This window comes from Arabidopsis thaliana, chromosome 4, assembly GCF_000001735.4.
Source record: "Arabidopsis thaliana chromosome 4, partial sequence".
NCBI lineage: Eukaryota > Viridiplantae > Streptophyta > Magnoliopsida > Brassicales > Brassicaceae > Arabidopsis > Arabidopsis thaliana.
Window position 1 is genome coordinate 8225213 of NC_003075.7, and position 27274 is coordinate 8252486.

Here is a 27274-nt window from a genome sequence, read left to right on the forward strand (position 1 = left end):
TTCACACCTACAAGTCCTGAAAATTCTTAACAAAGACAAACATGATCAAAACACATGTAAGATGATTGCATTATACGTTCATAAGAATGGGATTAATTAATGGTATATGTGTAAGATGATCTCATTACATGTTCATAACAAGAGGATAAAAAGACATGGAAGGAACAAAAGATGATTTCTTCTCTTGACAGAGATTTTTGCCAAAACACAACATATATGCATATGAATAAACTCATATAAACCATAACCAGAAGAGAACTTGTCATGACAAACCTTTAAACATTTTAACTTTCCATTCTATTTTGCACAAACAAAAACACATAACTTAATGGAATTATCTACTTTTGAAGAAATTAAGATCCCATCGGCGTAATAACCCCTCTAAAACGTTTCCTGATGTGCTACTACGTCCAACCACAGTCACTGTTGCCTTTGTACGTGCTGACAAATCAATGACATCATTTTTGTTTTGACTCGTTTTAGGCGAAGCACCAGGAACAAAACCATTTACAGGTCCCGGCAGAGAATCTGATGTTTTAGATGGAACACTGGCTACAGAAGATAATCGTGCATCATGGTTACATGGTGTTGGACCAGAAGCAGAATCTGTATCAGAAAGTGCCAGTTCTGGTTCTGTAGTAGAAGCAGCAGCATTACCTTCACTGGTCTCTGTATTGGTCCTGGAAGGTTCTTTTTTCTGATGAGTTTGTTCAACCTCCATGTCCTTCAGCGATTTCATCACCGCTTCCATCAGCATCTGAGGCCAAGAAGATATGTGAATAAACGAATTTATAGAGCTTGGTCATAAGGAGAGTTCAAAGTGCAAAATCCACTTTTTTTACTCTCACCCTCTCTTCTTCCTCTGCATTTGATGGAAAATCTGCCAGCTCATCTACGTGAAACTCCACATATTGATCATCATCTAAAGCTACTGCGAGATGAGGAGGATATGGATCTCCATTCGACAAATCAAAACTGATCATATCAGAAGATGAACTACTGGAGACTTCAAGACTCTCTTTTTCCTGAAATAAGTCCATATCATGCAACATCAGGAACAATCTACCCATCTCTACATTTTTGTTTCTCAGACAGTATTTTACATGTACAGAAGTTGGTCACCCTGCCACTAGCGTCACTACAAATGTTTACTGAATATACATCATATAATATATACATAAATCAGATAGCTTAGTCAATGACCATTGACCATGCCCATACCATAAACAAAGTAATGCAAAAATTAAAGAGATGCTGAGTTTATGTACCTTGGTTTCTGATGACGATTGATTAGATGGGTCGTTGGAAGGAACCTGAGAGAAGTAACAAAAAACCATCAATAGGGAGATATAAAAACCATATACAGTACCACATACACCTGTTGGTAGTTTCTTTGAAGAACCAAGTGAAGCAAACTCTTTTAGTTTGGTATCTATGCAAGAACAGTTACGGTTTCATGATTCAAATTTTGGAATTAATCGGATGTGAATTTCTAATTTTTGGCACTTGATGCGTTTCGAAATTAAAAGCTATAATTATAAACATTAGGGAGACAACTGATTATTCCACATTTCAAGGGAATCAGCGTTAGAGAAAATTATACTTCAAAAATGTGTATTAAAAACTTGCAGAGCATAGTCACAGACCACCAACCTCTGTGCGACTCATAGGTCTTTTTAAGCGGACTTCATTTATAGCATCAGAGGTGCTACCTGGAGCTAAACCTGAAACCAATTAGAAGAGATGTTGCCTAAGGGTACAACAAAACTTGGAATAAACATAGAAGAAGTTGAATGACGTACTTTTCTGTGCTGAGGATGGGGGAGAACTTAGTTGTTGCATGGTGCTCCAACTGCCCTGAACATAAAACAGTTAACATCATTGACCTTTCTTGCTAAAGAACCCCCAAAAAAAAACTAAATATGCATACTGCAAGATTCATTACCTTAGCAAAGTAGTCATCCACCGGGTCAAAAAATGTTGGCCCAACCACCTCTGGAGGTTGAAGAACGTTATGGAAAAAGATGTTTATTGAATCAAAGTAGAATTGTGGCCGTGGTGAATTGTGGTCTCCATCGAATTTGATGATATTTTTGTCTCCCTGGCATAATCAAAAGCCAGAGGTTTAAAGGCTACATGGTCAAGGGTTCATCAAGAACTTATGAGAAGCTAGAGGAAGAAAAGTATAATATGGAAAACTTACTATGTATGCTTCATATATACGCTCTGAGTGATGAGGCTGAATAAAGTCATCATCTACGGCATGTCCAAATAAAACAGGAACAAAACAAGATTTCGCTACCTGCAGAATGAACGATATAAATTGAAAAAAAAAACGAGAAACAAAACATCACTTAATATAAAAACACAACAAAATCTCTACTACCAATTGACTTTGATACAATTACACATTAAGAACAATCATGAATGCCAAATAATGAGGGAAAATAAGTAAATGATCACCAAAAACAATGATGATGTTGCCTTCCAGTGAATAGATTAGTTAATCATCTAAGTAATCAACTAGACTAAAAGTAAAAACTAACAGAGGAAACGACCTTAATGGTGTTGAGATCCGTTATGTTAAAATTGGCTTTCTTCTGAACAGCTCTCCGCATATATTGTATTGCAAATTTTATCTGAAAGAGATTGAAAGAGCTTAAAGTCGTATAATAGATTCAATGTGGAAACCTTGTAGTATGAAGAACAAATCCCACAAGAAACAGACACTACAAATTTACTTTTACTTACAGTAAACTTCGGTAGTCGGAACTTATACGTATCTACAAGCTCCATCATCAAATCAACCAAATCAGAGAATGGGCTGTCTAGAACCATCGCTGCGATAGAGGGATCCTCTGCTCCGTACATCAAGCTGGAAAAGAAGTGTAGCAACGAAATGATTTCATAGTTCAGCAGAAAGAGAGAATGATTGTAGCAATCAAATTTTAAGTTGCAGTGGTTGACGTTTGCCATGTTGTAGATCATTTAGACACAGGAGAGTCAGCTAAATAGACAACAAACCCGACCAAAGAATATTTCATTCGGTTCTTAGCAACTATTCTCCTCTCCACTGGTAAAGAAAAAGGGGCTCACAAGATAAGTAAATCCTCAATTGCTTACAAAATTCAGTTCTATAGTAAACACTTCCATACAGTTTCATGCAACACTGGAAATGAAAACGCTCTTATTAAGTAGTTCAACAAATGAAAGACTTAAAGGAACCTTGTGACAGCACCCATTGAACGACCCCATAAGCCAATCAGGGAGACATTCCCATCCGTGCGCAAATACTCAACCACAGCCTTCAGATCATCTTTCTGCAACCACCAACGTCACGTTTAACAGTAATAAAAGAAGTGACTGCTCTCACAATTCAGGATTATGACTTATGAAGGCAGCGACTGTGAGGGAAGGAAAAATCATTGACAACCTAATCAAGGACACTCAAAGGCACCTAAGTCTACCATGAAATAGAGCATCAAAAACTCTAAATCATTTGGAAATCTTTCTTCAGAAAGATAACAATACCTTCATAGACCAAATGAAGCATCATAGGTGTATTGGTTATAGTGGGATAGAATTCCAATAAACCACGAGACATTCAATCTAACAAATATCAATCGAGAAGCAGATATATTGACTTAAGACAGCTTGTTTACTCCAAACAACGATAAGTTTAGGCCATAACAGCTGAAGGGAAGAAGAGGAATATTTTGAGAAAAGATCAAAGGAGGACATACTTCGTTCCAACCCAAAGTGACATGCTCCCCGCCAGAGAGACCGGATCCCGAAAAGTCAAGCGTGAAAATCGTGATGTTTGAAGGAAGTAATACGATCGCAGCTTCACTGGCATCAGCTCTACATCCACTGAATAAGAATGAATCCATTAATGAATAGTATACTAAAAGAAACATTAAGCTATTATGATAATTGGAAAACTTTAGTAATGTTGGCAACCATATCAGTTGTTTCATTTCAATGCATGGTTGTCATAGTATCCTACCAGCTATTGCATCGATTGAAGGATGAGTTAACTAGCTTATTTCACCAGTACAGCTCAAATCACGTTTTATTAAAATAAAAGTTACGATTACCTGTTGCCATGGCAGTATATTACACAAGGTAGAGGCCTATCTTCAGGACGCTCAACTGGCATGTAATGACTACACTGAAGGATATCTCCTCTGATGTTTTTAACCTGTCACAATATAAGTTCTTCTATAGTCTTAGGTGAACAAAGCACAACTAAAACCTTGAGATCCTAAAGGCAGTCCAAGGCTGGAAAATAAGGAACTCACGCTGATCAACAGTGAACAACTGATGAAATCTACATTGACATTGAATCACAACATGTTTGCTTGGATTCTCTAGTCAGGAGTTCACAACAACAACAGAAGAAAAAAAGCTTTACCTCTAAATCTTTCCTCTGGTACCATCTCCCTTTAAGCAAGAACTCTTGTTCCAAGAGATCATGTTCTGGATTGTATTCAGCTCTACATCAAAACACCAGTTATATTCAACCGTAGATGAAACAAACTAATTAAAACAAATTGGATTTGAAAGAGGAACAGGGTTTTCTTGAGGAAATGCAACCCTAAATCCTAGTATATATTACTTCATCTATATAAAAATCCAAAATCAACTCAAGAACAAGAACCAAAATTTCAAAACTCAAATCTAAAAATCTAAACTTTGTGTGAAACCCAATTCTACAACCTAGTAAAGAGAAATAGAAAGATGAAACTGAAAACTAAATTCCAGAATCAGTAAGTAATTTTTTTCAATTTTCTGAGAGAATCATCACCTTGGAGGTCGAATGACGAAGTTAACAAGCTGCTCCATTAGAAAAAAATCAAACAAATCACCTTCTTCTTCTTCTCATTCTTCCATATTTCTCACAAATAGTCAAAAATCGAATAAAACCTAACCAACGAAAGAGATTCAGATAGAACAAGAAATGTAACTAAAAAAACCCTAAATCAAAAGATCGAGCTGTTCCAGAAGAAAGACAGTGAGATCGAAGAAAGAAAAACACAGAGAAAGAGAAGAAAATAAAGCAAAGTAATAGAAAAACGGCTTTTTCGTTGTTGAAGCCTGAAACTGTTTTTATATTTAAAAATATATAAACAAACTTTATAAATTAGCCCCACATTTTTGCCGCTTTTTACATTTAACGTCTTCACATTTCATTATGGAAATTAATTAATTGGTATTGTCATGTATAATCATTAATCATTATTACTAATTCCAAAGTTTTTTCAGTGAAAGCTGACATTGACCAAAGTCTCTTAAAAAATTTCGAAAAAAAACTCAAAAATTCAATTAAGGTTTTTTAGTGGAGATCGTGCACGTTAATTGTCGTTTATAGGCTATTGTTTTAATTATTTTAAAATATATACGAGGTAATTAAGAGATTAATTAAACTTAAACATATGAGGTTAATTATTACAAGTACTAATAAAGCTGTAATGTGGAGTTTGGAATTTTCGACAACAAAGTGCACATCTGGCACAGAGATTGTCACAGCACGAAAGATTTTTTTGTCGTTCTTGTAGGATTTGCTGGCACGTGTGGAATAGAAAACACACGAGTGAAACCATCGTCGGTCTTTGTAGCCCATTATTTATACTTCTATTGGGCTGGACTTAAGCCCATAAGTAAGCATCTCTGTTACAAGAAAACGGGAAACAGATCTGAACCGTTAATAATATTAGAAAGGATCTAGACCGTTGATTTATTTATCTGCTGACAGATTCGTACCTTCGCGAATATCAATACCAAACCAATAGAAATATTCGTTCGCTGTCTTCTTCCTCTTCCTCCTCTCAAATCGGCTACAGCCATTGGAAAAGCTAAAGCCTTTTCGTAATTTCTGGAAGTTTCTGCAGTCGGTTTTCACGGTTTCGTAGATTGAGGTGGATTTGTGATTCTGGGTCAGAAGTAAGATAGTGGAATATAAATTCATGGATTCGGATCAAGGAAAGCTTTTTGTCGGTGGTATTTCATGGGAAACTGATGAAGATAAGCTGAGAGAACATTTCACCAACTATGGAGAGGTTTCTCAGGCTATTGTGATGAGAGACAAGCTCACAGGTCGACCTAGGGGTTTTGGGTTCGTTATCTTCTCGGATCCTTCTGTTCTCGATAGGGTTCTTCAAGAGAAACACAGCATTGATACCAGAGAGGTTATTATTGTTCTCTTATAGCTCCATTTCTCTAATTGTGTTAAAGTTTTATCCTTTTTGCGTTTTGCTGTGTTGATTGAGAACGAGAGTAAATATAGAATTTTGTTTGGTTGGCAAATTCGCCTTAGTGTTTCTTAGATTCTAGGATTGGTTTTAACTTGTATAAGAGGTATTATAGGGTACTCGATATATGTTAATCGTACACTCTATGAAGTGATTGAGTATAGTATTAGAAAAGAGAGCTTGGTTTGGTTTATTAGGATAAGGAAAAACAGATGTATATATTTTCTGTTGCGTTATGTTCTCGATTTGGGTAAAGTATGATTCTTGGAAGTTTATTATGAGCTTTATTGATTTTGGTTAATGTTTAGGTTGATGTGAAGAGAGCCATGTCAAGAGAGGAGCAGCAAGTCTCTGGAAGAACTGGGAATCTTAATACATCTAGAAGTTCTGGAGGTGATGCTTACAATAAAACCAAGAAGATCTTTGTTGGAGGCTTGCCACCTACTTTGACTGATGAAGAGTTTCGCCAGTACTTTGAAGTTTATGGCCCTGTGACTGATGTTGCAATCATGTATGACCAGGCTACCAACCGTCCTCGTGGGTTTGGATTTGTTTCCTTCGACTCTGAAGATGCGGTAGACAGTGTTTTGCACAAGACTTTCCATGATTTGAGCGGTAAACAAGTTGAAGTAAAGCGTGCTCTTCCTAAAGATGCCAATCCTGGAGGTGGTGGACGATCAATGGGTGGTGGTGGCTCTGGTGGTTACCAGGGTTATGGTGGCAATGAAAGCAGTTATGATGGACGTATGGATTCCAATAGGTTTTTGCAGCATCAAAGTGTTGGAAATGGTTTACCATCTTATGGTTCTTCTGGTTATGGCGCTGGCTATGGAAATGGTAGTAATGGTGCCGGGTATGGTGCCTATGGAGGTTACACTGGTTCTGCTGGAGGTTATGGCGCTGGTGCTACTGCTGGATATGGAGCAACGAACATTCCAGGTGCTGGCTATGGAAGTAGTACTGGAGTTGCTCCGAGAAACTCATGGGACACTCCAGCTTCTAGTGGTTATGGGAACCCAGGCTATGGGAGTGGTGCTGCTCATAGTGGATATGGAGTTCCTGGTGCAGCTCCTCCTACGCAGTCACCATCTGGCTATAGTAACCAAGGCTACGGTTATGGAGGGTACAGTGGAAGTGATTCTGGTTATGGAAATCAAGCTGCATATGGTGTGGTTGGAGGGCGTCCTAGTGGTGGCGGTTCAAACAACCCTGGTAGTGGTGGCTACATGGGAGGTGGTTATGGTGATGGATCTTGGCGATCTGACCCGTCACAAGGTTATGGTGGTGGGTACAATGATGGTCAGGGTCGACAAGGCCAGTAGTGACTGTGTAAGGGGATTATGACCGCCCTGGTTTCTGGATCCTTGTCAAGAAGAATTTAGCTCAAATCAAAGGTTCCACAACTTCCTAACGGGTTGGACTGCTTGAATCTCTTTATAAGCATGTGCTATCTATTACAATAAGTCACTTCTATTAAGTTATTTTTCGGTTGAGTGTACTTTTGAGTTTTGGCAGAGTTATTATAACTACAGGCTTTGCTGTTTTCGTATTATGTTTGTCTTCCTAGTATTCTTGCCGGATTGTTTGTTTTGATTGTGTTATTTTGTTTTGGCCCTGATGGATATAACTTAAGCAGGGAATAATGCTTCAGGGTACTTGTTAAGAAAGCAGATGGTGAGAGCAGAACTCGATGGAGGTGAGAGTCAAATTGCTGAATGTATGGTTTGAGTAGAAAGTAGAGGTAGTTGGTAACGTTAGTGGTACCATTAAGAAGAAGGTGTAGAAAATAGTGAGAGGTAGCTTTGAGAAAAAGGCATAATCATTTTGCGTCGTGTGTTTGTACAGGACTTATCAAGGGCTGCTTGAGTTCTTAGGTGGGGCAACGACTCATCGAGGTTGAATTCAAGGTCTGCTCCTACTCCGAGTTGAGGTAATCACTTGAAGAACGAAGAGGCAAGGTGTTATCAGTATGTGAGCTACTAGGTTCTTTTGTGAGGGGTGAGATTGAAACAAACATAGATAGGCACACACTGTGATAGCACAAGGCAGAGCCACATTGTTAAAATATCTTTTGGGATTACGGGGTTTGATCCGTAATGATGGATATTAGGATACCAAATTCTCATAATTATAGATAGAAACTAGTGGAAACTCAACAGTACAAAGCTTATCTTGAGCTGTGAAACTCAAAGTTACAAATACGTGAAAGCTAATTTAATTTATTCAGAAGTAGTTGCTTTAACCAACTTGTTTACGTGAGACATCCATGCAATGCAACTACAATCTTCTTCTCATTTAGCTCAGTGGTGTCCAAACCAGCCAACACCAAAGCCCCATCCTTTACCTTTTCCAATGCCGCCTCCAATACCACCACCTTTGCCTATTCCGCCGCCAAAGCCCCATCCTTTACCTTTTCCAATGCCGCCTCCAATCCCACCACCTTTGCCGATTCCACCACCAAAGCCTCCACCTTTACTAATGCCACCTCCAAAACCACCGCCTTTGCCTATTCCGTGGCCGAAAATGCCTCCACCTTTACCAATGGCACCTCCAAAACCACCACTTCCCCGGCAGCGATTCCACCTCCTTTGCCAAATCCTCCACCAAAACCACCTCCAAAGCCCTTTCCTCCGCCTATGATGGTCTTCTCCTCTTCATCTTTTCCAAAGGTCACACCTTCTCTTGCAGCCACATAATTCACCACAAAAACATTGAACCACAACAAAGCCAAGAGAGCAGCTCCGTTAACAACGAGACTCCCCATCTCTTTTGTTTTTTTTGTATGTATTAAGTTATGTTTGTTTTTGTATAAGCCAAGACGAGACCAGCTCCGTTTATAAAGGCGAGTGAGTAGCCAATTAATTACACCAACTACTAACTGATCCCGATTGTTTTAACCTCAACTCGTAAATGACTTTACGTTTTCGTAGATTACCCATCACATATTCACTCTTACCATGACTTCATCGACGCATTTTCTAGTCTATAAGACTATAAGACTACAACTCCATACGAGCTTTAAGTTTTCATTTTGGTACAGTAAGCATATAACCTTTTTTTTTGTCAAATACAGAAGTATATAACTTTCTCCAAATCATTTTCTAGATAAAGTAATAACATTTTCGTTATGTTCTTTTTTGAAGCACATCATTTCAATAAATTTGAAAAACTTTTTTTCTTTTTTTTGATTGAGAAACTCTCGTTATATGGAAGTGAGAGAATGATCAGAATAATAAACTATAGTTTGCTACGTCAATGGACAACGTTTATTATTGGTTTTTTAGTTTGGTGGTTTGATTCTATGTACGTAGACGTTTAATCTAAAGTTCTCTGTAAAGCGAAACATTATTTAGGTTTACAACGAATGTCTAATATTGACAAACAAAAGAAGAAGAATGTCTAATAGATAGATACTTAAAATGTAGATAAATAAAAGTGTTACAGGAAATTGATTTAAATTGGTATGTGTGTTTCTCAAATCTACTAAAATATGGTTAGAATTAAGTATCTACATCAAATATGAGTAAGTGAAGTAAAAGCAGCCTGATTGTATTCGATAGTCCCACTCCTTCCTACTAGTTCTTTAATTTTATAGGTGGGACTGTGGGAGTTTAGTACTTGATACATATTCTAAATTTTAGAGAAAATTATGTATTTATCTAACTATTTTTACAGCAAACATTTTTGCTAAAGTGTTCGTAATTGTGAGAGACTGCAATGTTTCTGTGAAACAACAAAACAGTTACAGAGTTTGATCTATTCAATAATCATCACATCTCTCAGATTTTACTTGAGATTCAATTCTTGAAACTTTTGTACATTTCAAGAAAAACAAAAGAGATCCATTCTTGTTTCCTCCATATAGAGTTCTCTACGCGTTTTTGATCACCGGAGATCGCGCTTTCAAGTTCAGAAATATGCTCCTAAATATATTAAAAGACAAAGATGTTACCAGAAAACTCTCTTCATATCAAAATGAGAGAGGACGGTAAGAGCTTTTACCAGCAAGAGGCGACGAAGCTGCTGAACAAAACACGGAATTGGAGAGGCACATACTGATAATTAACCCATCCCACGATAGGCCAGAACTGTTATTTACATAGACAGTTTTAGAAATTTAAACCAACCAAAAGTGTAACAAAATGAAATGGTAGTGAGTCTCATTTATTACCTTCCATGCGGTTAACTGGATAGTAGGGTAATCTTTTCCAAGTTTGTGCTTCACTAGCTTCCATGGCCTTCCTGTGAAAACATTACAGGACAATGTCAGATCTTAAACTCCAAATCACAAATCACTAAAGAGAAAACAAAACAATACATTTCAGAACTAGACCATGGTCGTTACCTTCAACTACTAAACCATAGTAAGACATGAAAAGAAAATTGTTCCAAGGAGATGATGTAAGTTGCTCCAACAAAACCTGATTCAACACAGTTTTTGTTAGGTCCACAAAATCCATCCTTAAGCACACAGTAAGAGATCTCTGTACATATATTGATCATACGATTATACTAATTTAAGCACATTCAAATTCCAAATTGCAACAAGGAAACTAACAGAATATAAGTTAAACAAGTTGTTGTAATCTAGAATCCAATTCCAAGGATGGATACAAACAAACTGGGAAAACAAGTGTTTGACTTGTTATATAACCAAGAATTCAAAAAGCATTCAAGAAGATGATAGTTTGGTTCAAAAGACAAAACCTTTTTGGCAACAGTTGAATTACCCTTCTTCCCTTTGAAAATGGTATCCATCAATTTGTGGAAAAAGTGACCAAATGGTCCTCCATAAGCAAAGCCATACAACTGCACAAAAGAGATCATCACATTTTCTCCAGACTAAAAAAGTATATAACTGCAAACATATATAAGACAAATAAGGAACGAACCATAAGGAGAAGCAATCTCCGGAACTGAATCCGTTTAACTCCAGAGATCTTCTGAGCTATAGCATCACTACATCCAGCTAAAACCCCTGCAGTGATCGCCTGAAAAAATATCATTACGACGACATGATCATCGCAAGATTCTCATAAACTGAGACTTCTTTGATCGAAATTAACAAACCTTGGTTCGTAAAGGATGAGCTTGAAGCTGAATCAGATACTTTCGCCATGCGTCTTTAGCAAGATCCGACATGGCTCGAAGATTCAATAGCAAGATTTTGACAAGACTAAAAGATCCAGATTTGATTTAAGAGAAGTTAACCATGTTTCGTATTAACAAAAAAAAATTAGATTATGGGTAACGAATGGATTTACTTTAGGCCAAATTAAGAAATATCTAAATTAGGAATATATTCGTTAGTCAAATATGCTTTGTCATATCTTTTTCTTCGGACCATTTTATAACACAGAAATCATCTGAGTAATGAGAAAGAAACCTAGGAAATTGATCAAAACACCACATGTATGTACAGAGTAAAGTCAAATAAGCAAATAGCACGAAAGAGAATCCAGAAAAGCATCATAGTTGGTAACAAAGAGCAATAGTATGAACACAACACAAGAGAAAGCAGCACAAGCTGTGCTAACACTTGCTAAATATAGGTCTCGTGGGATCACCATCTTTAGATTGATTTACTCACCTGAAAGAAACGAAATTCAACTATAAACATCAGCCACAAGTTTGTATTCAAGACTTCTTTCTTCAACAATTTTATTGCTTTACCTATAAGAGGTATCTCCATAAAGCCGGGCGGTCTCTTGAGATGAGGAGTACACGACAACCTGAGTAGTCAAATGACGGGCAATACATATCGTTTGGACCGATGATCTCTCTTACTGTTTGAACGCTTCCATAGTCACTTGTCAATGGCTGTTGTTGCAAGGTCTCTTCTTTTGCAGTATCAAACACAAATAGTCCCATACCAGAAGTAGCCATGACAAAATTTGAATTTCCCCAGACTTGGGTTATTGCAGAGTGGTGCGGGTGAGAGTTTGAGTCAGGCAGACTGTATGTGCTCACGAGACGCTGTTTCCTTATGGAGAATTGCTGCACCTGAGAAGAAGAAGCCATTTGTTTCTTGACAGTTGATTTCTGATTGGTACATCCTAGAAACACTGAATCTCCTCGAGATGATACACATTGAGCATTAACACCGAGTTTGGGGATTTTAGCACCAATGCCAGATGGGTTACGAAAATCTAAGATGTTGATTGAATCACTAGTGCAGAATACTCCGTCGTTTCCTTCAGCATCCAAGGAACTTACTCTGCATTCCATGTGAAGAGAACATTATAAGTGAATGAGAGAGAAAGAGTAAAGTATCCACATTGTTTAGCTTCCACATATTCAATTTATGAGGCCAAGCGAGGAGATAGTAAGAGGCTAAATGGTAAAATAAAGTTTTTTTACCTTTGACGAACACCACCCCCAACTTCAGCATCTGTGTTGTTGATATGAAAAGCTGAGATTTTTCGCCCTGAAGAGGAAATGGTGTGCTGTGCTTCAGGGTGAAGGGAATTGACATCCCAAACAGAAATTGCTTCAGTTTCGGCTATGACAAGTTTTCCTCGATTCCTCCATTGTAAAGGGCTCGAATAATCTAAAGCTGACACAGGATTTTGCACACCCCATTTCATGATTTGTTCCCCATCTCGTATGTCAAAAACCTTTACTATACTTTGAAAACTACCAGTTGATGCTATAAGAGGACCACACGGTCTGTACCACCATTGTTGAGTTTCTGGTACCACTGCACAAGCCGGAGTGTTCCTACCATGTGATGTGTTATTGGGTAGAGGAGCAAGAGCTGTTCTTGAAACTCTTGAAGATCCGTCCTCGATGTGGAGTGCCTTAATGTCTTTCGTGTAGAAATCCCATGAACAAAAGCCAGATTCTAAGGTATTCCCAGCAGAAGCAGCTACGACATATCTGCCTGAGCAGCCATCAGCACCCGGTGCACGAACTACCCAGCAATCTCTCCAAGTGTTTGGTGAGATACCATCTGGAGGACTGTACACAGATTTCACCTGAAAAAGAATTTCAAGTCTTTGATGTAAAAGATAATAATGCATACATAGTGAACAAAGCCAAAAACTCCAGTCACTTCATACAAACGCACCCAGATTGACAGAGAATTACATTCATTAACCATAAACTGTGCATACTATTAGCCCAAAATAAAGCTTTAGTCACTAAGTATTTCTGCAAGTATAAGATGAAAAATCCAATCTAAATCAAAATAAGATATGCTAAACATCTTCTCGTAACTTGAGATATGTGTATGTTGTGGTCAATATGAGATTTTAAAATCAATGTTCCACACTAGCACAGTTCAAGTTAGATCAAACATGATACTAAAAACTTTTCATAAATGAAGAAACGCATAGTACCTCAGAGTTAGCGACATCGTAATAGGAACACGAGCCATCATCATGAGCAAGTATAACTGCCTCGCCCTCTGATACAAACCATCCTCCTGTAGAAGTTTTGGACCCAATGTCATTGAGTTGATACATGCATCCATCATCTATTTCTTCCAGCTCCATCTCCTCTCTATTCTCTTCATCATCAATTTCCTCGAGGGCTTCGTTTGCTCTAAGAATTTCAGTTAAGTTGGAAGTCAGATTGACGTCTTTTGAGACATCATTTTCCTTTGACGGCTCCTCTGTATCCATCTCCTGCACTTCCAGATTTTCCAGCGCATTCTGATCACTCATAAATGTGACTTTTTCCTTGTCAAGTGAGGCCAAGAACTCTAGAGCTATCGCATTCTCCTCAACAGGAGCTGACGGCTTTTCTTCAGCATTCACTGCCTTGTTGGACTCAACAGAATCATGGCCTTTTGAGACATGCGAAGATGTTTTGGACTGAGTTCTGCTCCTTAGCAACCTCTGGTGAGGCAAGAGTCTGTCTTCCAGCTCTTCCTTATTTAATCCTTTCACAGAACTTTTTGCTTTCGTAGTTTTGTTTTTCTCTGGACCATCAATAACATGACTCATAGACTTTTCAATCCCTGTGATTTTCTGATGTATATCAGAGATTATAACCTTAGACGAATCCGGATTGTTCAAATCCAGCATATCCTTTGTCTTCTTGATATCTGATGCAATTTTCTTAACCTTTCCTTCAAGAAAAGCAAGCTTCTCGTGCAGCTTGCTTGGATACTTAGCAGTACTATTGCTGCTTCCTTCATTTCCTCTTATATCCTTTGACATCTCCATTGCCTTCCCAACATTATCCAAAGACTTCCTTCTTAAAGCTACACTAGTCCCTTTCCCAGTCTTTTCAATCTTACTATCAGATTTCAAAGCAACAGTAGATTTCTCTCCAGAACCAACTAAAGCATGTGCCTTTGGATCAGAAATTGAATTTCTCGCCACACTAGAACCTTCAAATTTGCTTGAATTCACTGGACAACTACTTCCTTCATCTGCTTTCTCACAAACACTACTTGGCTCAACCTTAATTTCACTCGTACCCTGTTTGAATCCAGAACTCTTGAGCCCAGACTTCTTATCCTGACCCGATTCACCCTTTTCCCCAATAACCCTAGATTCATTTCTCTTTCTCAAATCCGAGAAAACCCTAATCAAATCAGATGGACTAGAACTCCTACCTCGCAAACCAGATGACGTGGATCGCGTAACCCGACCCTCGCCACTCACGGCGGACTTATCAATGCGCGGTACAGGCCGGAGCACTGGCTTCTGAGTCGATCCAAATGAGCGGTGACTAAGCTTCGGATTCGGATTCTCTTTGCTGGATAATGATTTCTGAAGAGCGGGATTTGAATTTTTGCTTGAGATCGGAAGTGGAGTTACAGACCTCAATGGTTTTTTACCAGATGATGGATTTTCACCGGCGCCGGTGTTTATATCTTTTAGCCGGCGGCGATTCGTTGAAGCTGACATCTGCAAAATCGTAGGGTAAAATGATTTAGGATTTTGAAAAAAAAGTTTGGGGGAAAAATAAAAGCTTTTGATTTTTGAAGAAAAAGCACAAAACGATAAATGGAGGATATCACTACCGCAACTCCACAAGCCGACAAATTTATTAGAGTTTCAATTTCAAAATATTTGGGCGGGATTTCCAAAAAAAAAACTCAAAATTTTTGGAGATCGCGAATGTTCAAAAAGTCGATTGATTAACGAAACGCAGCGTTTAGGTAAATTTATTAAACACGTGATAGCAACAAATGCAGAACGCGACATTTTGAAACACGTGGCAGTGTAGAAATAGCGACACGAATTTTGTTAACTAAAACGCTGCGTTTTTAATAAAATATACAGTAACAGTTGAATAGTTGATTGCGACACGAAACGATGCGTTTAGGGTATGCTGTTTTTAAAACACGTGGCAGCAACAAATAAACCGAAACGCAGCGTTTTGAGGTGGTTATTAACGTGAAAGGTCTCGCCAGTTTTTGTGTTTCATGCATTAGTACACGAAACGTTGTCTTCTACTTCTCGGGGAAACGACACAACCGTAGATTTGATGTCTGAATCTGTGTATATATAACTTCTCCAATTAGAGACACTAACACAGAATTGATCACTACTCCTATCGAAAAGTAGACGAAAATGGCGAATGAGTATGGATTCGGGATGGGTTCGGTTTTGGCGATTGTTGTCGTTGCACTAATGTTACTGTTTGTTCCGTTGATGATGGGACCGGTGACTGCACCATCTCTTCCAATGATCTTGATGTTTCCGGTCGTATTGCTCTTTGTGTTTCTCTATCTCCATTTTACTTCCAAGTGATCAAACATCAAATCTCTTTCTATTATTATCGTGTAATATGCAGTACGTATTTATTTCGATAGTATTGCTCTTACGTTTTTGGTTATACATTTATAAAAACAAAAATTGTATTTGTTCTATTATATACAATATATCAATTGACTAACGCATGCGCAGTTGGTTTGGATCTCTATTGATTTGCAAGTAAATTTTTTGGATTTATCTTTCTTTCTCACTTCGTTTCTTACATTATTAGAGAATTTGACTTACATCGCGATGTATGTTTTACAAGCAAGTAGAATCGATGCCACTTTCCTTAGATATTAGCGTAGTAGACAATGTCAATGATCGAGAAATATACACAAAAGTACCTAACTTTTGTCAGCATGAACAGATTTGAATGATATTACGTAATTGTAGAGAAGAAACTTACCTTAAAATTAACACCTCTAAAAGGTAAGAATGTGTTAGTAGAAAATGGCTATTCATATTGTAAAATTAAAAGGCCGTATAATTAGTACAGAGGAATTCGACTTGGAAACAGAAAATTAGAGATTAAATAAAACACGAATTTTAAATAACGGAAATAAAACTTTAGTGTAAATTATCTATACCCATAATATATATAGTACCAGAATCTAAGTATAATAAAGTAAAAAAAGAAAAACTGAAGTAGCATCCTTGACCGTCACCACATCTTCCGCCGCTGGCTGCCTGGCTCCACCACCACCACTACTACATTCACCGGTTCATTGTCAATACCACCACCAACAGGTCCTTCTCCTCTATCACCACAGCAGCCAGGACCACCACAGCAGACACAAGAGAATATCATCTCATCTACCATTTTGCCCGCACAGCTCTCAATTAAAACTAACACAAAGGCCAAAACACATAGGACTATCATGGTAATATAAAAAGAGTTGTTCATGTTCTCTTTTGTGCAATAAGGAGCCAGGAAACATGTTCTTCTATTTATATAATTTGGTTTTATTGTAACACATTAGTTTCGGGTCAGCTAATGGCATGATTATCATATAGCCAAAATAGAACCTTCATTTTCCATTCACGTTGCGGGGAATATAGAACCACCAATATACCGAGGAGAAACTTCTGTATGCTCTTAAGAAATTTAGTGAAAGTTAGTATGGCTGAAGTTAAAAGAAGAAAACAAATAATATTTAGTATTATCAATTCATTTCTATACGTATATGTCATTTTAATTTGCCAAGCTCATATATAACACTGATTTGCAGCACAAAACGATAAATGATTTTTCGAGATCCGAAAATAGAAAGTGGTTTTTAGAACTTAAAGAGTGTTATGTCTACTTTGTCGCAAGTTATAGAGAATACTCAAGGGCAGCCTAATGAAGAAAGATTGGTTAACCAAATTAAAAGACATCCATAAGACCAAGTCCTATTTAAATTAAAAACCAGGACCATTTCTGGTAGATTCAAAGTATATCACAGTATTGAAGCAGGACAGGTACCAAACAAAACAAAAAAAAGTAGATAGATGAAACAACAACTTAAAAGAGAGATGTTCCCTTTCCCTTCTTGTCTCCACCGATCTCAAAGTGCTTGCACCTCTGCAAAAACCACACACAAAGTGTAAGAAACAGAACTGAGACTAAAGAGTGATTAACAAAGGTAAAGAATGTCGCAGACATTACCTTAATCGGGCGTTGCGAGAAATGCTTGCAGCTTTGGCATTGAAGCCTCAGCACAATCTTCTTAGTTGTCTTAGCCTGTTCCAAAGAAAGACAAATAATGAGCAAGGTCCAATTAACAAATCATTCCTATAAGACATATTTCACAGAGTCAATTCTGAAATCCTAAATTGGTTCTCACATAGAAGACAGTAATTAGAGATCAAGACAAGGAAAAGCGAGTATACCTTCTTGTGGAAGACGGGCTTGGTCTGACCTCCATAACCAGATTGTTTACGATCATAACGACGCTTTCCTTGGGCAGCAAGGCTATCTTTACCTTTCTTATACTGCGTCACCTTGTGCAAGGTATGCTTCTTGCACTCCTTGTTCTTGCAGTAAGTGTTCTTAGTTTTCGGAATGTTCACCTACAGAAAACCAAGTTTAAAACTACCACAAGATACAGTTTCAACAGCATACAGAATTAATTACGATCATAGAAGTGAATCTAAATACGCCCTTCAGAACAAACCCTAAAACTTGTTAATAAAATTTCCTGCTTCTCCTAAATCATTCAGAATTAATTGCTACCATACGATCTGACTACTCAACTAGTCAATATTGATAACCATTTTGTGAATCCTACAAGTCCCTGAAGTACAAATCCTTCTTAATTCTCCTAAAAATCAGAACAGAATTGCAGCAACACAAATGAAGATACATAACACTATATCATTTTGAATCTCTGGTAGATTGGAGCTAAAACTCTTCACAGAGACGAAGTGAACTGAATCTTCGAATTTACAACACAGAATGCAACATAACAGATTCTAAAAATCACAATTAGACTCTAATAATTCTCGATTTAAGATGCAAAATCAGAAATAAACAACTTAAAGAAGAAGAAAAATCACACAGCAGATCTATAATCAATAATCTCGTTCTTCAATAGTAACCAAGGAGAAATTTAGCAGAAATAAAGAAAGAGAAGAGAGTCACCATTTTCGCTCTTCGGTGAAGCTCGTGCCGTCGTCTTCCACTGCCGCAAAACCTTTAATAAAAACCTAAAGTAACAGAGCTTATAAGAGAGACATTTGAGAAAACCCTAATACTACAAACATTGGGCCTCTATAAACACAAAAAGCCCATTAACTTAATCAAAAAGTCAGGCCCATCTCACTTCCCTTTTTTAAAAGAAAGTAAATATATTCTAGTTGCCGAAAATAAAAATTGTTAATAATCAGTGGCCCGTGGACAAAAACTAGCCGTTTAGAGATACAACACAACGGTTATGTTTGTTTCTTTGTTTCAAACTTCAAACCTCGTGAATCACTCACAAACCCTAATCCCCTTTTTCATTTTCTCTCTCTCTAACGCTCTCTGAATCTCAATTTCAATTTCACTCTTTCGAAACTTCTTCAACAATGGCACCGACACCATCTTCTTCAAGATCAAATCAAACTCAATACACCTTAATCAGAACTCCACAAACAAAACAACGTCTCAATTTCCACTCAAAAACCCCAAACCCAGACGGATCTAAAGATCCATCTCCACCGGAGCATCCAGTTGAAGTAATCGGCCGGATCCGAGATTACCCTGACCGGAAAGAGAAATCACCTTCGATCTTACAAGTCAACACAGATAATCAAACGGTACGAGTCAGAGCTGATGTTGGGTACAGAGACTTCACACTCGACGGTGTTTCTTTCTCGGAGCAAGAAGGTCTTGAAGAGTTCTACAAGAAGTTTATAGAAGAGAGGATTAAAGGAGTGAAAGTTGGGAATAAATGCACGATTATGATGTATGGACCTACTGGTGCTGGAAAGAGTCATACTATGTTTGGTTGTGGGAAAGAGCCTGGGATTGTGTATCGTTCTTTGAGAGATATATTGGGAGATTCTGATCAAGATGGTGTTACTTTTGTTCAAGTTACTGTTCTTGAGGTTTATAATGAGGAGATTTATGATCTTCTTTCGACTAATAGTAGTAACAATTTAGGTATTGGTTGGCCTAAAGGAGCAAGCACTAAGGTAAAGTTTCTTGATTGATAACTTTAGTATACATTGAATTGGCTTTAAAGGTGTGTACTTTGTTGTTTTGTTACAGGTGAGGCTTGAAGTAATGGGGAAAAAGGCGAAAAACGCAAGTTTTATTTCTGGGACAGAGGCTGGGAAGATTTCTAAAGAAATTGTCAAAGTGGAGAAACGGAGAATTGTGAAGAGTACACTTTGTAACGAAAGAAGTTCTCGGAGTCACTGCATTGTAAGAACGATCTTCTTGATTGATGTGTATGCATAGCTTTATGCAGCTTATCTCTGTTTTAACTTACTAGTGTGGTTGTTTCTTTTTGTAGATCATACTTGATGTGCCAACTGTTGGGGGAAGATTGATGCTTGTTGACATGGCTGGTTCTGAAAATATAGACCAAGCTGGGCAGACTGGATTTGAAGCTAAGATGCAAGTAATGTTTCCTCTCTCAATTTGTTTGATTCTACTAAAGTTATTGTAGTTATGGATATCAACTGACTTATATCTCTCATTATTCAACAGACTGCTAAGATCAACCAGGGAAATATTGCACTGAAGCGAGTTGTGGAATCTATAGCAAATGGAGATTCTCATGTACCCTTTAGAGACAGCAAGCTGACCATGCTTCTCCAGGTGAAATTCTTGTTCCATTGTTTTATCTTCTGGAAAATGTTTTACGTGTTGCTTGGTTTTCTTGAAGATATTTAGTGTTGTTTCTATTCTCTGAATGCAGGACTCTTTTGAAGATGACAAGTCAAAGATTCTAATGATCCTGTGTGCGAGCCCGGATCCAAAGGAAATGCACAAGACTCTCTGTACTCTAGAGTATGGGGCAAAAGCAAAGTGCATAGTTCGTGGGTCTCATACTCCAAACAAAGATAAGTATGGGGGTGATGAGTCTGCTTCTGCTGTGATTTTGGGATCAAGAATAGCTGCCATGGATGAGTTCATTATCAAACTCCAGTCTGAGAAGAAGCAAAAAGAAAAAGAAAGGAATGAGGCACAAAAGCAGCTGAAGAAGAAGGAAGAGGAAGTTGCTGCTTTAAGATCTCTTTTAACACAGAGGGAAGCTTGTGCTACCAATGAAGAGGAGATAAAAGAGAAAGTAAACGAGAGAACCCAGCTTTTGAAGTCGGAACTAGATAAGAAACTTGAAGAATGCCGAAGAATGGCTGAGGAATTTGTTGAGATGGAGAGAAGGAGAATGGAGGAAAGGATAGTTCAGCAGCAAGAGGAACTGGAGATGATGAGGAGACGGTTAGAGGAAATCGAGGTTGAGTTCCGCCGCTCAAATGGAGGAAGTGTTGATGAAACTAGTGGGTTTGCCAAAAGACTCAGGAGTCTTTACTCTGATGATGATCCTGGTATGGTGAAGTCAATGGACCTTGACATGGGTGATCCAGAACCTGTCAAGCAAGTGTGGGGAGCTGTTTCACACCAATCAAGCAACACTATTAGTAGCAACTTCACTAACCTTTTGCAACCGAAGCCTTCAGAGAATATGCTTACACAGATGTATCCTGACCGGGTATGCTTGAGCACTGTCTTTGAAGAAGAAGAAGTTGAAGAAGAGGAAGAAAAAGTGATAGTCGAGGATAAAAGCATCTGCTTGATAACAACACCAATGCCTAGTTTGAACTCTGAAGGTTTGGGTAAAGAGAACTGCTTCAACGGTGCAGATGACAAGGAATCAGCCTCGTCTAGAAGGTTGAGAATTCAAAACATTTTCACCCTTTGTGGCAATCAGAGAGAGCTGTCTCAACACAGTGGACAGGAGGAGGATCAAGCCAATATTGCATCACCTGATAAGAAAGACAATCAGTTCTTTTCTATTACGAATAAGGCCGAAGCACTAGCAGTAGAAGAAGCAAAGGAAAACAATATCTCAGTCGATCAAAGGGAAAACGGTCAGCTAGATATCTATGTTAAATGGGAAACAGCTGCTGATAACCCTCGAAAGCTCATAACAACACTGAGAGTTACAAAGGATGCAACACTAGCTGACTTGAGGAAGCTTATTGAGATCTACCTTGGATCTGATAATCAGGCTTTTACCTTTCTCAAGCTCGGGGTAATAAACTTGAACCAACAAGCACAAAAAGCTTTTCATTTTTATCTGTTTGTTATGCTCTGATCCTAAATGCAGTTATTTCAATGTATGAAGGAACCATGTGGAGCTCAAGTGGCAAAGGAGAAAGAATCAACAGTTCAAGCTACGAGCCTACCTCTCTGCAACGGACACGCATACCTCGCCACTTTGAGACCAGGAAAGAGCTCACAACATAAAAGTCTTCAACCTGCAAGCCCACTTCCACTTAATCCCATAGAAAACATGATGGAAGTTACCCCCATCTCAAAAGTGACACCGAACCATCAAGTTGATGAATTTTCATCACCCAATCTCGTAGCTCATCTCAGCTCCACTCCATTCATCACTCTCAGAAGACATTAGTCGCTATGTCTTGTTTTCTCTATTCTTCTTTTGTCTGTCCAAAGGTAGCTTTTGAAAGATGTAGCAGCCTTTGTCTATTTCTCTGTGTTGAGAAAAAAAAAACTCTTATGTACGACCACTTTTGTAGCTATATATATGTTCTACGATGTTTCAGCAGAGTGGTGTTTATCAGAACGTATAACTGGTGTTTCCCAAAGGATGCTTAGTTCTACTTATAACATATACATAAGTAGAGAGAATGCTGCAGCCACATAGAGCTACTTCTTACCTCTCTCTGTCATTGTAACATATGGACAAATTCCAAAAGCCCTATTCAATTCCAACCCCAATATCTTTATGATCATCATCATAACGTGAACACCAAAAACAAGGGCAAAAATTTCAAAGGCTCTTAAAAATAACAATATCCCGGAAGCAAAGATTACCTGCAACTGCAAGGGAAAGCCAAGCCCTATTATAGAAAAGCAACTTCATTAGTTAAGCCCTATCTCTCAATATGCTCACATGCATGCATTGACCAAATGTCTTCTTTTATCTACAGGTACTCAGTCACTTTCTTAGTTACACACTAGATTAACTCAATTCTTCTGCAACCTCATTATCTCCAAAGTAAAAGACCACTGTTATTGATGTTTTTATGGATAATATATGATGATTCATCTTTATTACATTAGCTGAATACAGAACAACAACCAATTAACTCAATTATTTTGAAAGATGTATGTAGCCTGTCTATTTCTCGGTGTTGAGAAAAAAAACGCTATGTACGACCACTTTCAGCAGTCAAAGTGAGTGACTAGAGCCATCAGCATGGAGTGTTTTTCAAGTTGTACAACAAGATTTGTCAACAAAGTCTAAAACTTTCTTTTATTCGACCATAATATGACTGACTAGGCACGTTGGTTTTCGATATACAGTTTAAAAGGTTGGAGAAGATGACTAGATGAGATAGGTTTTCATATTTTACTTCCACATCGAAGTTTTAGAGAACAGAAAGAGGAGAAAATTGAAGTACACATGAGACAAGTTACACTTTAAAGCTTTATTAACAGATTCTTTTAAAAACAGAGACTGAGAGATTGGGAGAGGCAGATTACATTAACTCTCTTTCTCTCTCTCACTTTCTCATCTTGTTCCCAAGGTTAAAAAACAATTCGAGGACATGTCTTTCCTATTTTCAGAGGAGAGAGCCATCAGCACCGAATGTTGTCTTTTCACTCTCATCAAACTTCTCCTTCCCTATCTTCATTTCCTCTTCTTTCCAGAGCCGATGGTAAGGAGCTCGAAGTTTCTAATGGCATCCTCATGCCCAGGCCTTGCTGCAGCTGCAGATTCATAGCTCTGTGGAACCCGTTGGGTTGTGGCATGACGTGAACCACTTGAAAATAGTCGGCTTGAGTGGTTCTCGCTTGGTTCAGCTGATGAGCCAGGTCTGGTGCTTGATATCACACCTCTCTTTGAGGTACTTCCATTTCGAGACTCGTGCTGCAAATGAAGCCAGCAAATCAAAACACACAAACTTTCTCATGTTCTGATTCCCTACTTATTCTGAGAATTACTTTGGATCATTACAACAAGAGAAATAACAACACAAACTAACCACTTCCTTGGCAGAAGAGGGTATATCATCAGAAGATCTGTGTCTAGAGCGATCACCAAGAGCGCCTTGGCTTGAAACATTTCGTCTGGTGAATGCCTCAATTGCACCTGTAAATCTTCCTCGCAGGTCCTGTCCGACTAAACAGAATAGGGAAAGAAGTTCTCAGTTTGAGATCTTCCACTATTCAACAATTTAATTAAATCTCTGGACACAAATTCAAAATCTTCTAAGGGAAACAACATATGAATGTTAATATCTGAAGGGTCAAGTGAGATAGTGCACGTTTTTCAGCACCCAAAATTGTCAACACTGTCTCATAAATTTACAACTTAAAATAAACTTTTTGATATATCTCTTTGTATTCGTCCCTCCAATATAAGAGACAGAGAACATCAATGTACCTGTAGGCTTTTCAGCTCTTTCTGCAGGTGGTCCTGGAGGGTCCAACGCTGGTCTTGGAGTTGGCTGTTGTAAATGATAGACACATAGCAGGATAAGATTTTGGATTATTCAATTGTTCTGAGACTTGGTTCTCCACACGTTAAATCAATAATAGAACTAACCCTTGGTCTCGAACTAGAGCCAATCTGAGGATACTTCGAGATTGTCCAATCAAACACATAATCAAGCTGATAACCTGCATAGTCCATTCCATTAAATGCGTATAAGAAAGCTAGAGATGATTCTTTTAATCCCACTAGACTGCATAGACCATAAACAATCTAATAATAGAGAGTGAATAGAGAACAAACAAAGCAAGAAGTTTCAACCTTCACGAATGAAAAGATCCCTAAAAAGTCTTCTCAGATATGAATAATCCGGTTTGTCCTCAAATCTCAATGAACGACAGTAATGGAAGTACGATGTGAACTCTGATGGATACGACTTGCAAAGAGTCTGCAAAAACGTAAAATCATGCTATGTCAGAACTACTGGACATCTGAAAACATCATCTGCATACATAACCTTAACAATGATGTACCTCTACAGAAGTAAGCATCTTCTTTTCACTAATCTTGTCATATTTCTGCTTCTTCGTACCAGCTTTTAAACCTTGCCACGGAAGACTGATACAAGAGAAAACATGAACTCGAGTTTAAGGATTTCGTTTTCTTTATGAAGTTATAAGTTAATATACAACCAAGAAACTTTTACTACCTTCCTCGTAGAAAATACATCAACACATAACCAAGTGACTCCAGATCATCTCTTCTACTTTGCTCTGTAAGTATGCATAAAAAAAATGAGTCAGCAAAGGAAGATAAGAGTTTTCATCAAATGCTTCTGACAAGAAATCCACGGATGTATGAGATGAAAGCAGCTCTTACCAATCCCAAGGTGTGTGTTCACACTTGCATACCGAGCAGTTCCTGTAAGATTCTTGTTTTCCCTGCAAAATTGCAAGGAATACTAATAAAGCAAGCTGGAAGAAGAGTGCACAAAGGAAAGTATTGAACACGATCTATAAGAAAACACTGGTGCAGCATAAAATTCAAGTTTCATGAATAAGATAGGCACGGAAGATCAACTAAACATATATCTACAACAGGTTCCTAAAACATGGATGACTGAAAATGTAGGTAAGAGTTTGCATATCTCACCTGTATGGTATATGCTTTTGTGTCTGAAGATCCTTGTATTTTTTAGCAAGGCCATAATCAATGATATACACCTGAGGTTAGAAATTAATTCAGTAAACCAGAAGGCTTCAGTACTACTCCTATGCTAAGAATCACACACAGATTTATTCTAAAGACATCTTCAAAACATACACCAACTCATGCTGAATCGGTAGATTACCTGGTTTGCTCTGCGCCCAAGACCCATCAAAAAGTTGTCTGGTTTAATATCGCGGTGAAGAAAACCCCGCGAATGCATATACTCAACTCTACATATCTGCATTGATACAACATACTCTCAACGACCAACCTAACATCTTAAAGAAAGGGCATACTCATTACTCAGTACTTACCAATTGATCTGCAAGCATTAAAACAGATTTTAATGAAAATATTCGCTTGCAGTAATTGAATAAGTCCTCCAAGCTTGGCCCAAGAAGATCGATAACCATGCAACTGTATTCACCCTCAACTCCAAACCATTTCAGATGGGGAACACCCGCTATTTAACAGAAAGAAAATATATCAAGGTATCAGAGGCTTGGAACTAAAACTTCATATAAACTAGCAGAGAAAGACAAACCAAACTCACTTCCTCCTTGAAGAAACATATATATTTTCGATTCATACTGCAGTTGAGGATGCCTCGTCTTCACAGGTTCCTAGTGTCAAAAAAAGAACCATTATTAGACCACAAAGACAGAAATGGAGCTTGCATAATTAACACCATTTCTTTCCATAACAGAGCAGCAACCATCAGGAATAAGAAGAGAACAAGCTGCAAATTACACTTCTATTCCCAATCAAAACTAGTCTCACTTAAAACAAGCTGCAAATAACATTGATTCATTATCCAAAATTGAAACCTTCCTCAGCACAAAATCTATAAAATTTGAATGAAATAACTTAAACAAATTCGTAGTATTACCAGCTTAACTGCGACTTCTTCTCCAGTTTGAATATTGATCCCTAAATCATACACACATAGATTACACTTCAACAACAACTAAACAAACCCAATGCAAGAACTAGTAAACACTCTCAAGATGTGAATAGATTGATTTGATACCTAAATAAAGTTCACCGAATGATCCACTTCCAAGCTTCCTACCCAACTTAAACTTCCCGCCGATAACGTGATCCATCTTTTGATTCCGATCCATCTTTTTCCGAATTCCGATGATAATCCGATTCACCAGTAAAACCCGATTCTCATATACTTAATACGGTTCCAATCAAAACCCTAGTCGCTAAATCAGAAACTGGGTCCAAAGCAAACACAGTGATTGAAGGAAGCTGATTTAGTGGTGAAAGTTGAGGACTTTCGCAAGAAAAGAGAAAGAAAGTTGTTTTCTTTTACTTGGAGAAAGAAGAAGAATCTCTGGGGGGACAAAGAATTAGAAGAATCGGATCTGAGTTTGAGGGAAGATTTTGCGGAGATTTGCGGAAGAAAAGAGAAAGAGAAAGAAGAAGAAGGGAATAATAAAGAAATGAATATGTGAAAATTGAATTTAACCTAAAGAAAGACAAAACTTCAACGTAAATATTTATCATTCATTGAATCTTTTTATTTTATTTTTGTATACTGTTTTTTTTTTAATTACTTAGAAGAAAAAATTAGTTGTTTTCGTGCACGGTTTAACATTTAAATTCTCTGTTTTCTAACGACCAAAACTCTAATTCGTAATAACCATAAACATCACTTAATCAACAACAACACGAAACAAGTTTGCAAAACTTTATAATATATTTTTATTAAAAACAGAATCTACCACCAAAAAAAAAAGTTCTACATTTGTCATTTTTCAAGCTGAAATTTTCATTTTACGTTTATATATTTTGATACATTATTGGGGATAGAGTATAATCTCATTAAGATTATCACTATATATCTTGTGATAGAGTTATGTCCTATATTTTAGGGATTAGAGTATATCTCATAAGATGTCTCTCTTGTATAAATACTATACTTTGTGAATCA

At 37.7% G+C, this 27274-nt stretch overlaps 9 protein-coding genes across 18 annotated transcripts; 3 read left to right on the forward strand and 6 right to left on the reverse strand.

Moving 5' to 3' along the window:
• Positions 1-81: 81 nt before the first annotated feature.
• AT4G14290 (alpha/beta-Hydrolases superfamily protein) lies at positions 82-5087 on the reverse strand. Of its 5 annotated transcripts, NM_001340913.1 has the most exons (15): positions 4808-5086; positions 4415-4496; positions 4098-4201; positions 3744-3870; positions 3226-3320; positions 2752-2875; positions 2559-2639; positions 2204-2302; positions 1946-2101; positions 1803-1857; positions 1654-1724; positions 1269-1313; positions 849-1025; positions 658-757; positions 82-552 (listed from the first exon to the last, which is right to left on the reverse strand). In NM_001340913.1, exons 1-15 carry the CDS (start codon positions 4843-4845, stop codon positions 335-337), a joined length of 1572 nt encoding a protein of 523 aa, NP_001329372.1. In that variant the 5' UTR covers positions 4846-5086; the 3' UTR covers positions 82-334. The 5 variants fall into 5 exon arrangements, with proteins under 5 accessions (NP_001329372.1, NP_193165.7, NP_001329371.1 ...); NM_117506.9 differs by having other exon boundaries at positions 82-757; NM_001340916.1 differs by having other exon boundaries at positions 255-757; positions 4098-4187; positions 4808-5087.
• Positions 5088-5789: 702 nt separating this feature from the next.
• Positions 5790-9069, forward strand: AT4G14300 (RNA-binding (RRM/RBD/RNP motifs) family protein). 2 transcript variants are annotated; one of them, NM_001340917.1, is made up of 4 exons: positions 5790-6188; positions 6560-7665; positions 7888-7947; positions 8097-9069. In NM_001340917.1, the coding sequence occupies exons 1-2, from the start codon at positions 5967-5969 to the stop codon at positions 7571-7573; spliced, it is 1236 nt and encodes a 411-aa protein (NP_001328758.1). In that variant the 5' UTR covers positions 5790-5966; the 3' UTR covers positions 7574-7665; positions 7888-7947; positions 8097-9069. The 2 variants fall into 2 exon arrangements, with proteins under 2 accessions (NP_001328758.1, NP_193166.2); NM_117507.5 differs by having other exon boundaries at positions 6560-7947.
• AT4G14301 (uncharacterized protein) lies at positions 8552-9015 on the reverse strand (the record flags this gene model as incomplete). Its single annotated transcript, NM_001160759.1, has 2 exons — positions 8552-8799; positions 8865-9015. The coding sequence occupies 2 exons, from the start codon at positions 9013-9015 to the stop codon at positions 8552-8554; spliced, it is 399 nt and encodes a 132-aa protein (NP_001154231.1).
• An 811-nt stretch (positions 9070-9880) lies between the features above and the next one.
• On the reverse strand, positions 9881-11532 carry AT4G14305 (Peroxisomal membrane 22 kDa (Mpv17/PMP22) family protein). 2 transcript variants are annotated; one of them, NM_001036560.4, is made up of 7 exons: positions 11322-11532; positions 11144-11242; positions 10959-11060; positions 10597-10672; positions 10423-10493; positions 10254-10339; positions 9881-10174 (listed from the first exon to the last, which is right to left on the reverse strand). In NM_001036560.4, the coding sequence occupies exons 1-7, from the start codon at positions 11391-11393 to the stop codon at positions 10123-10125; spliced, it is 558 nt and encodes a 185-aa protein (NP_001031637.1). In that variant the 5' UTR covers positions 11394-11532; the 3' UTR covers positions 9881-10122. The 2 variants fall into 2 exon arrangements, with proteins under 2 accessions (NP_001031637.1, NP_001118981.1); NM_001125509.2 differs by having other exon boundaries at positions 11144-11229; positions 11322-11516.
• Positions 11511-15176, reverse strand: AT4G14310 (Transducin/WD40 repeat-like superfamily protein; the record flags this gene model as incomplete). 2 transcript variants are annotated; one of them, NM_179047.2, is made up of 5 exons in its annotated part: positions 11547-11841; positions 11925-12468; positions 12612-13228; positions 13276-13356; positions 13592-15112. In NM_179047.2, 4 exons carry the CDS (start codon positions 15110-15112, stop codon positions 11925-11927), a joined length of 2763 nt encoding a protein of 920 aa, NP_849378.2. In that variant the 3' UTR covers positions 11547-11841. The 2 variants fall into 2 exon arrangements, with proteins under 2 accessions (NP_193167.3, NP_849378.2); NM_117508.4 differs by lacking the exon at positions 13276-13356 and having other exon boundaries at positions 11511-11841; positions 13592-15176.
• A 458-nt stretch (positions 15177-15634) lies between these two features.
• AT4G14315 (uncharacterized protein) lies at positions 15635-16129 on the forward strand. The gene has a single exon (NM_001036561.2). It carries the CDS (start codon positions 15782-15784, stop codon positions 15959-15961), a length of 180 nt encoding a protein of 59 aa, NP_001031638.1. The 5' UTR covers positions 15635-15781; the 3' UTR covers positions 15962-16129.
• Positions 16130-16519: 390 nt separating this feature from the next.
• AT4G14320 (Zinc-binding ribosomal protein family protein) lies at positions 16520-18711 on the reverse strand. Of its 2 annotated transcripts, NM_001203799.1 has the most exons (5): positions 18591-18698; positions 17840-18019; positions 17616-17690; positions 17510-17531; positions 16520-16813 (listed from the first exon to the last, which is right to left on the reverse strand). In NM_001203799.1, exons 1-5 carry the CDS (start codon positions 18591-18593, stop codon positions 16629-16631), a joined length of 465 nt encoding a protein of 154 aa, NP_001190728.1. In that variant the 5' UTR covers positions 18594-18698; the 3' UTR covers positions 16520-16628. The 2 variants fall into 2 exon arrangements, with proteins under 2 accessions (NP_001190728.1, NP_193168.1); NM_117509.3 differs by lacking the exon at positions 16520-16813 and having other exon boundaries at positions 17218-17531; positions 18591-18711.
• Positions 18712-18840: 129 nt separating this feature from the next.
• On the forward strand, positions 18841-22282 carry AT4G14330 (P-loop containing nucleoside triphosphate hydrolases superfamily protein). The gene is made up of 6 exons (NM_117510.5): positions 18841-19624; positions 19701-19856; positions 19948-20055; positions 20145-20255; positions 20356-21693; positions 21787-22282. The coding sequence occupies exons 1-6, from the start codon at positions 19016-19018 to the stop codon at positions 22072-22074; spliced, it is 2610 nt and encodes an 869-aa protein (NP_567426.1). The 5' UTR covers positions 18841-19015; the 3' UTR covers positions 22075-22282.
• Positions 22283-22947: 665 nt separating this feature from the next.
• On the reverse strand, positions 22948-26786 carry CKI1 (casein kinase I). Of its 2 annotated transcripts, NM_117511.5 has the most exons (14): positions 26363-26786; positions 26222-26262; positions 25886-25955; positions 25647-25795; positions 25475-25570; positions 25276-25346; positions 25003-25064; positions 24833-24896; positions 24657-24741; positions 24445-24571; positions 24238-24311; positions 24076-24139; positions 23675-23811; positions 22948-23559 (listed from the first exon to the last, which is right to left on the reverse strand). In NM_117511.5, exons 1-14 carry the CDS (start codon positions 26454-26456, stop codon positions 23320-23322), a joined length of 1374 nt encoding a protein of 457 aa, NP_193170.1. In that variant the 5' UTR covers positions 26457-26786; the 3' UTR covers positions 22948-23319. The 2 variants fall into 2 exon arrangements, with proteins under 2 accessions (NP_193170.1, NP_001328596.1); NM_001340918.1 differs by having other exon boundaries at positions 23675-24139.
• Positions 26787-27274: the final 488 nt, after the last annotated feature.

Bases quoted from the DNA above. Each gene is read 5' to 3' on its own strand.
- AT4G14290 (NM_117506.9), bottom strand. From the start codon at position 4,845: ATGGAGCAGCTTGTTAACTTCGTCATTCGACCTCCAAG. The intron at 2,102-2,203 runs GTAAGTTTTCCA...TGATTATGCCAG, and splicing joins GTATATATGAAGCATACATA to GGAGACAAAAATATCATCAA. The intron at 1,026-1,268 runs GTACATAAACTC...GACTTATTTCAG, and splicing joins AATCGTCATCAGAAACCAAG to GAAAAAGAGAGTCTTGAAGT.
- AT4G14300 (NM_117507.5), top strand. From the start codon at position 5,967: ATGGATTCGGATCAAGGAAAGCTTTTTGTCGGTGGTATTTCATGGGAA. The intron at 6,189-6,559 runs GTTATTATTGTT...GTTAATGTTTAG, and splicing joins ACAGCATTGATACCAGAGAG to GTTGATGTGAAGAGAGCCAT.
- AT4G14305 (NM_001036560.4), bottom strand. From the start codon at position 11,393: ATGTCGGATCTTGCTAAAGACGCATGGCGAAAGTATCTGATTCAGCTT. The intron at 10,494-10,596 runs GTAACGACCATG...ATGTTTTCACAG, and splicing joins CTATGGTTTAGTAGTTGAAG to GAAGGCCATGGAAGCTAGTG. The intron at 10,340-10,422 runs GTAATAAATGAG...TGTAAATAACAG, and splicing joins TCCAGTTAACCGCATGGAAG to TTCTGGCCTATCGTGGGATG.
- AT4G14315 (NM_001036561.2), top strand. From the start codon at position 15,782: ATGGCGAATGAGTATGGATTCGGGATGGGTTCGGTTTTGGCGATTGTT.
- AT4G14320 (NM_001203799.1), bottom strand. The intron at 17,532-17,615 runs GTAATGTCTGCG...TGGTTTTTGCAG, and splicing joins TCTCGCAACGCCCGATTAAG to AGGTGCAAGCACTTTGAGAT. The intron at 16,814-17,509 runs GTGGAGACAAGA...CCTTTGTGTTAG, and splicing joins GTGCAAGCACTTTGAGATCG to TTTTAATTGAGAGCTGTGCG.
- AT4G14330 (NM_117510.5), top strand. From the start codon at position 19,016: ATGGCACCGACACCATCTTCTTCAAGATCAAATCAAACTCAATACACC. The intron at 19,625-19,700 runs GTAAAGTTTCTT...GTTTTGTTACAG, and splicing joins CTAAAGGAGCAAGCACTAAG to GTGAGGCTTGAAGTAATGGG. The intron at 20,056-20,144 runs GTAATGTTTCCT...ATTATTCAACAG, and splicing joins GATTTGAAGCTAAGATGCAA to ACTGCTAAGATCAACCAGGG.
- CKI1 (NM_117511.5), bottom strand. From the start codon at position 26,456: ATGGATCGGAATCAAAAGATGGATCACGTTATCGGCGGGAAGTTTAAG. The intron at 24,897-25,002 runs GTAAGAGCTGCT...GCATACTTACAG, and splicing joins GAACACACACCTTGGGATTG to AGCAAAGTAGAAGAGATGAT. The intron at 24,742-24,832 runs GTAGTAAAAGTT...CTCTTGTATCAG, and splicing joins ATGTATTTTCTACGAGGAAG to TCTTCCGTGGCAAGGTTTAA.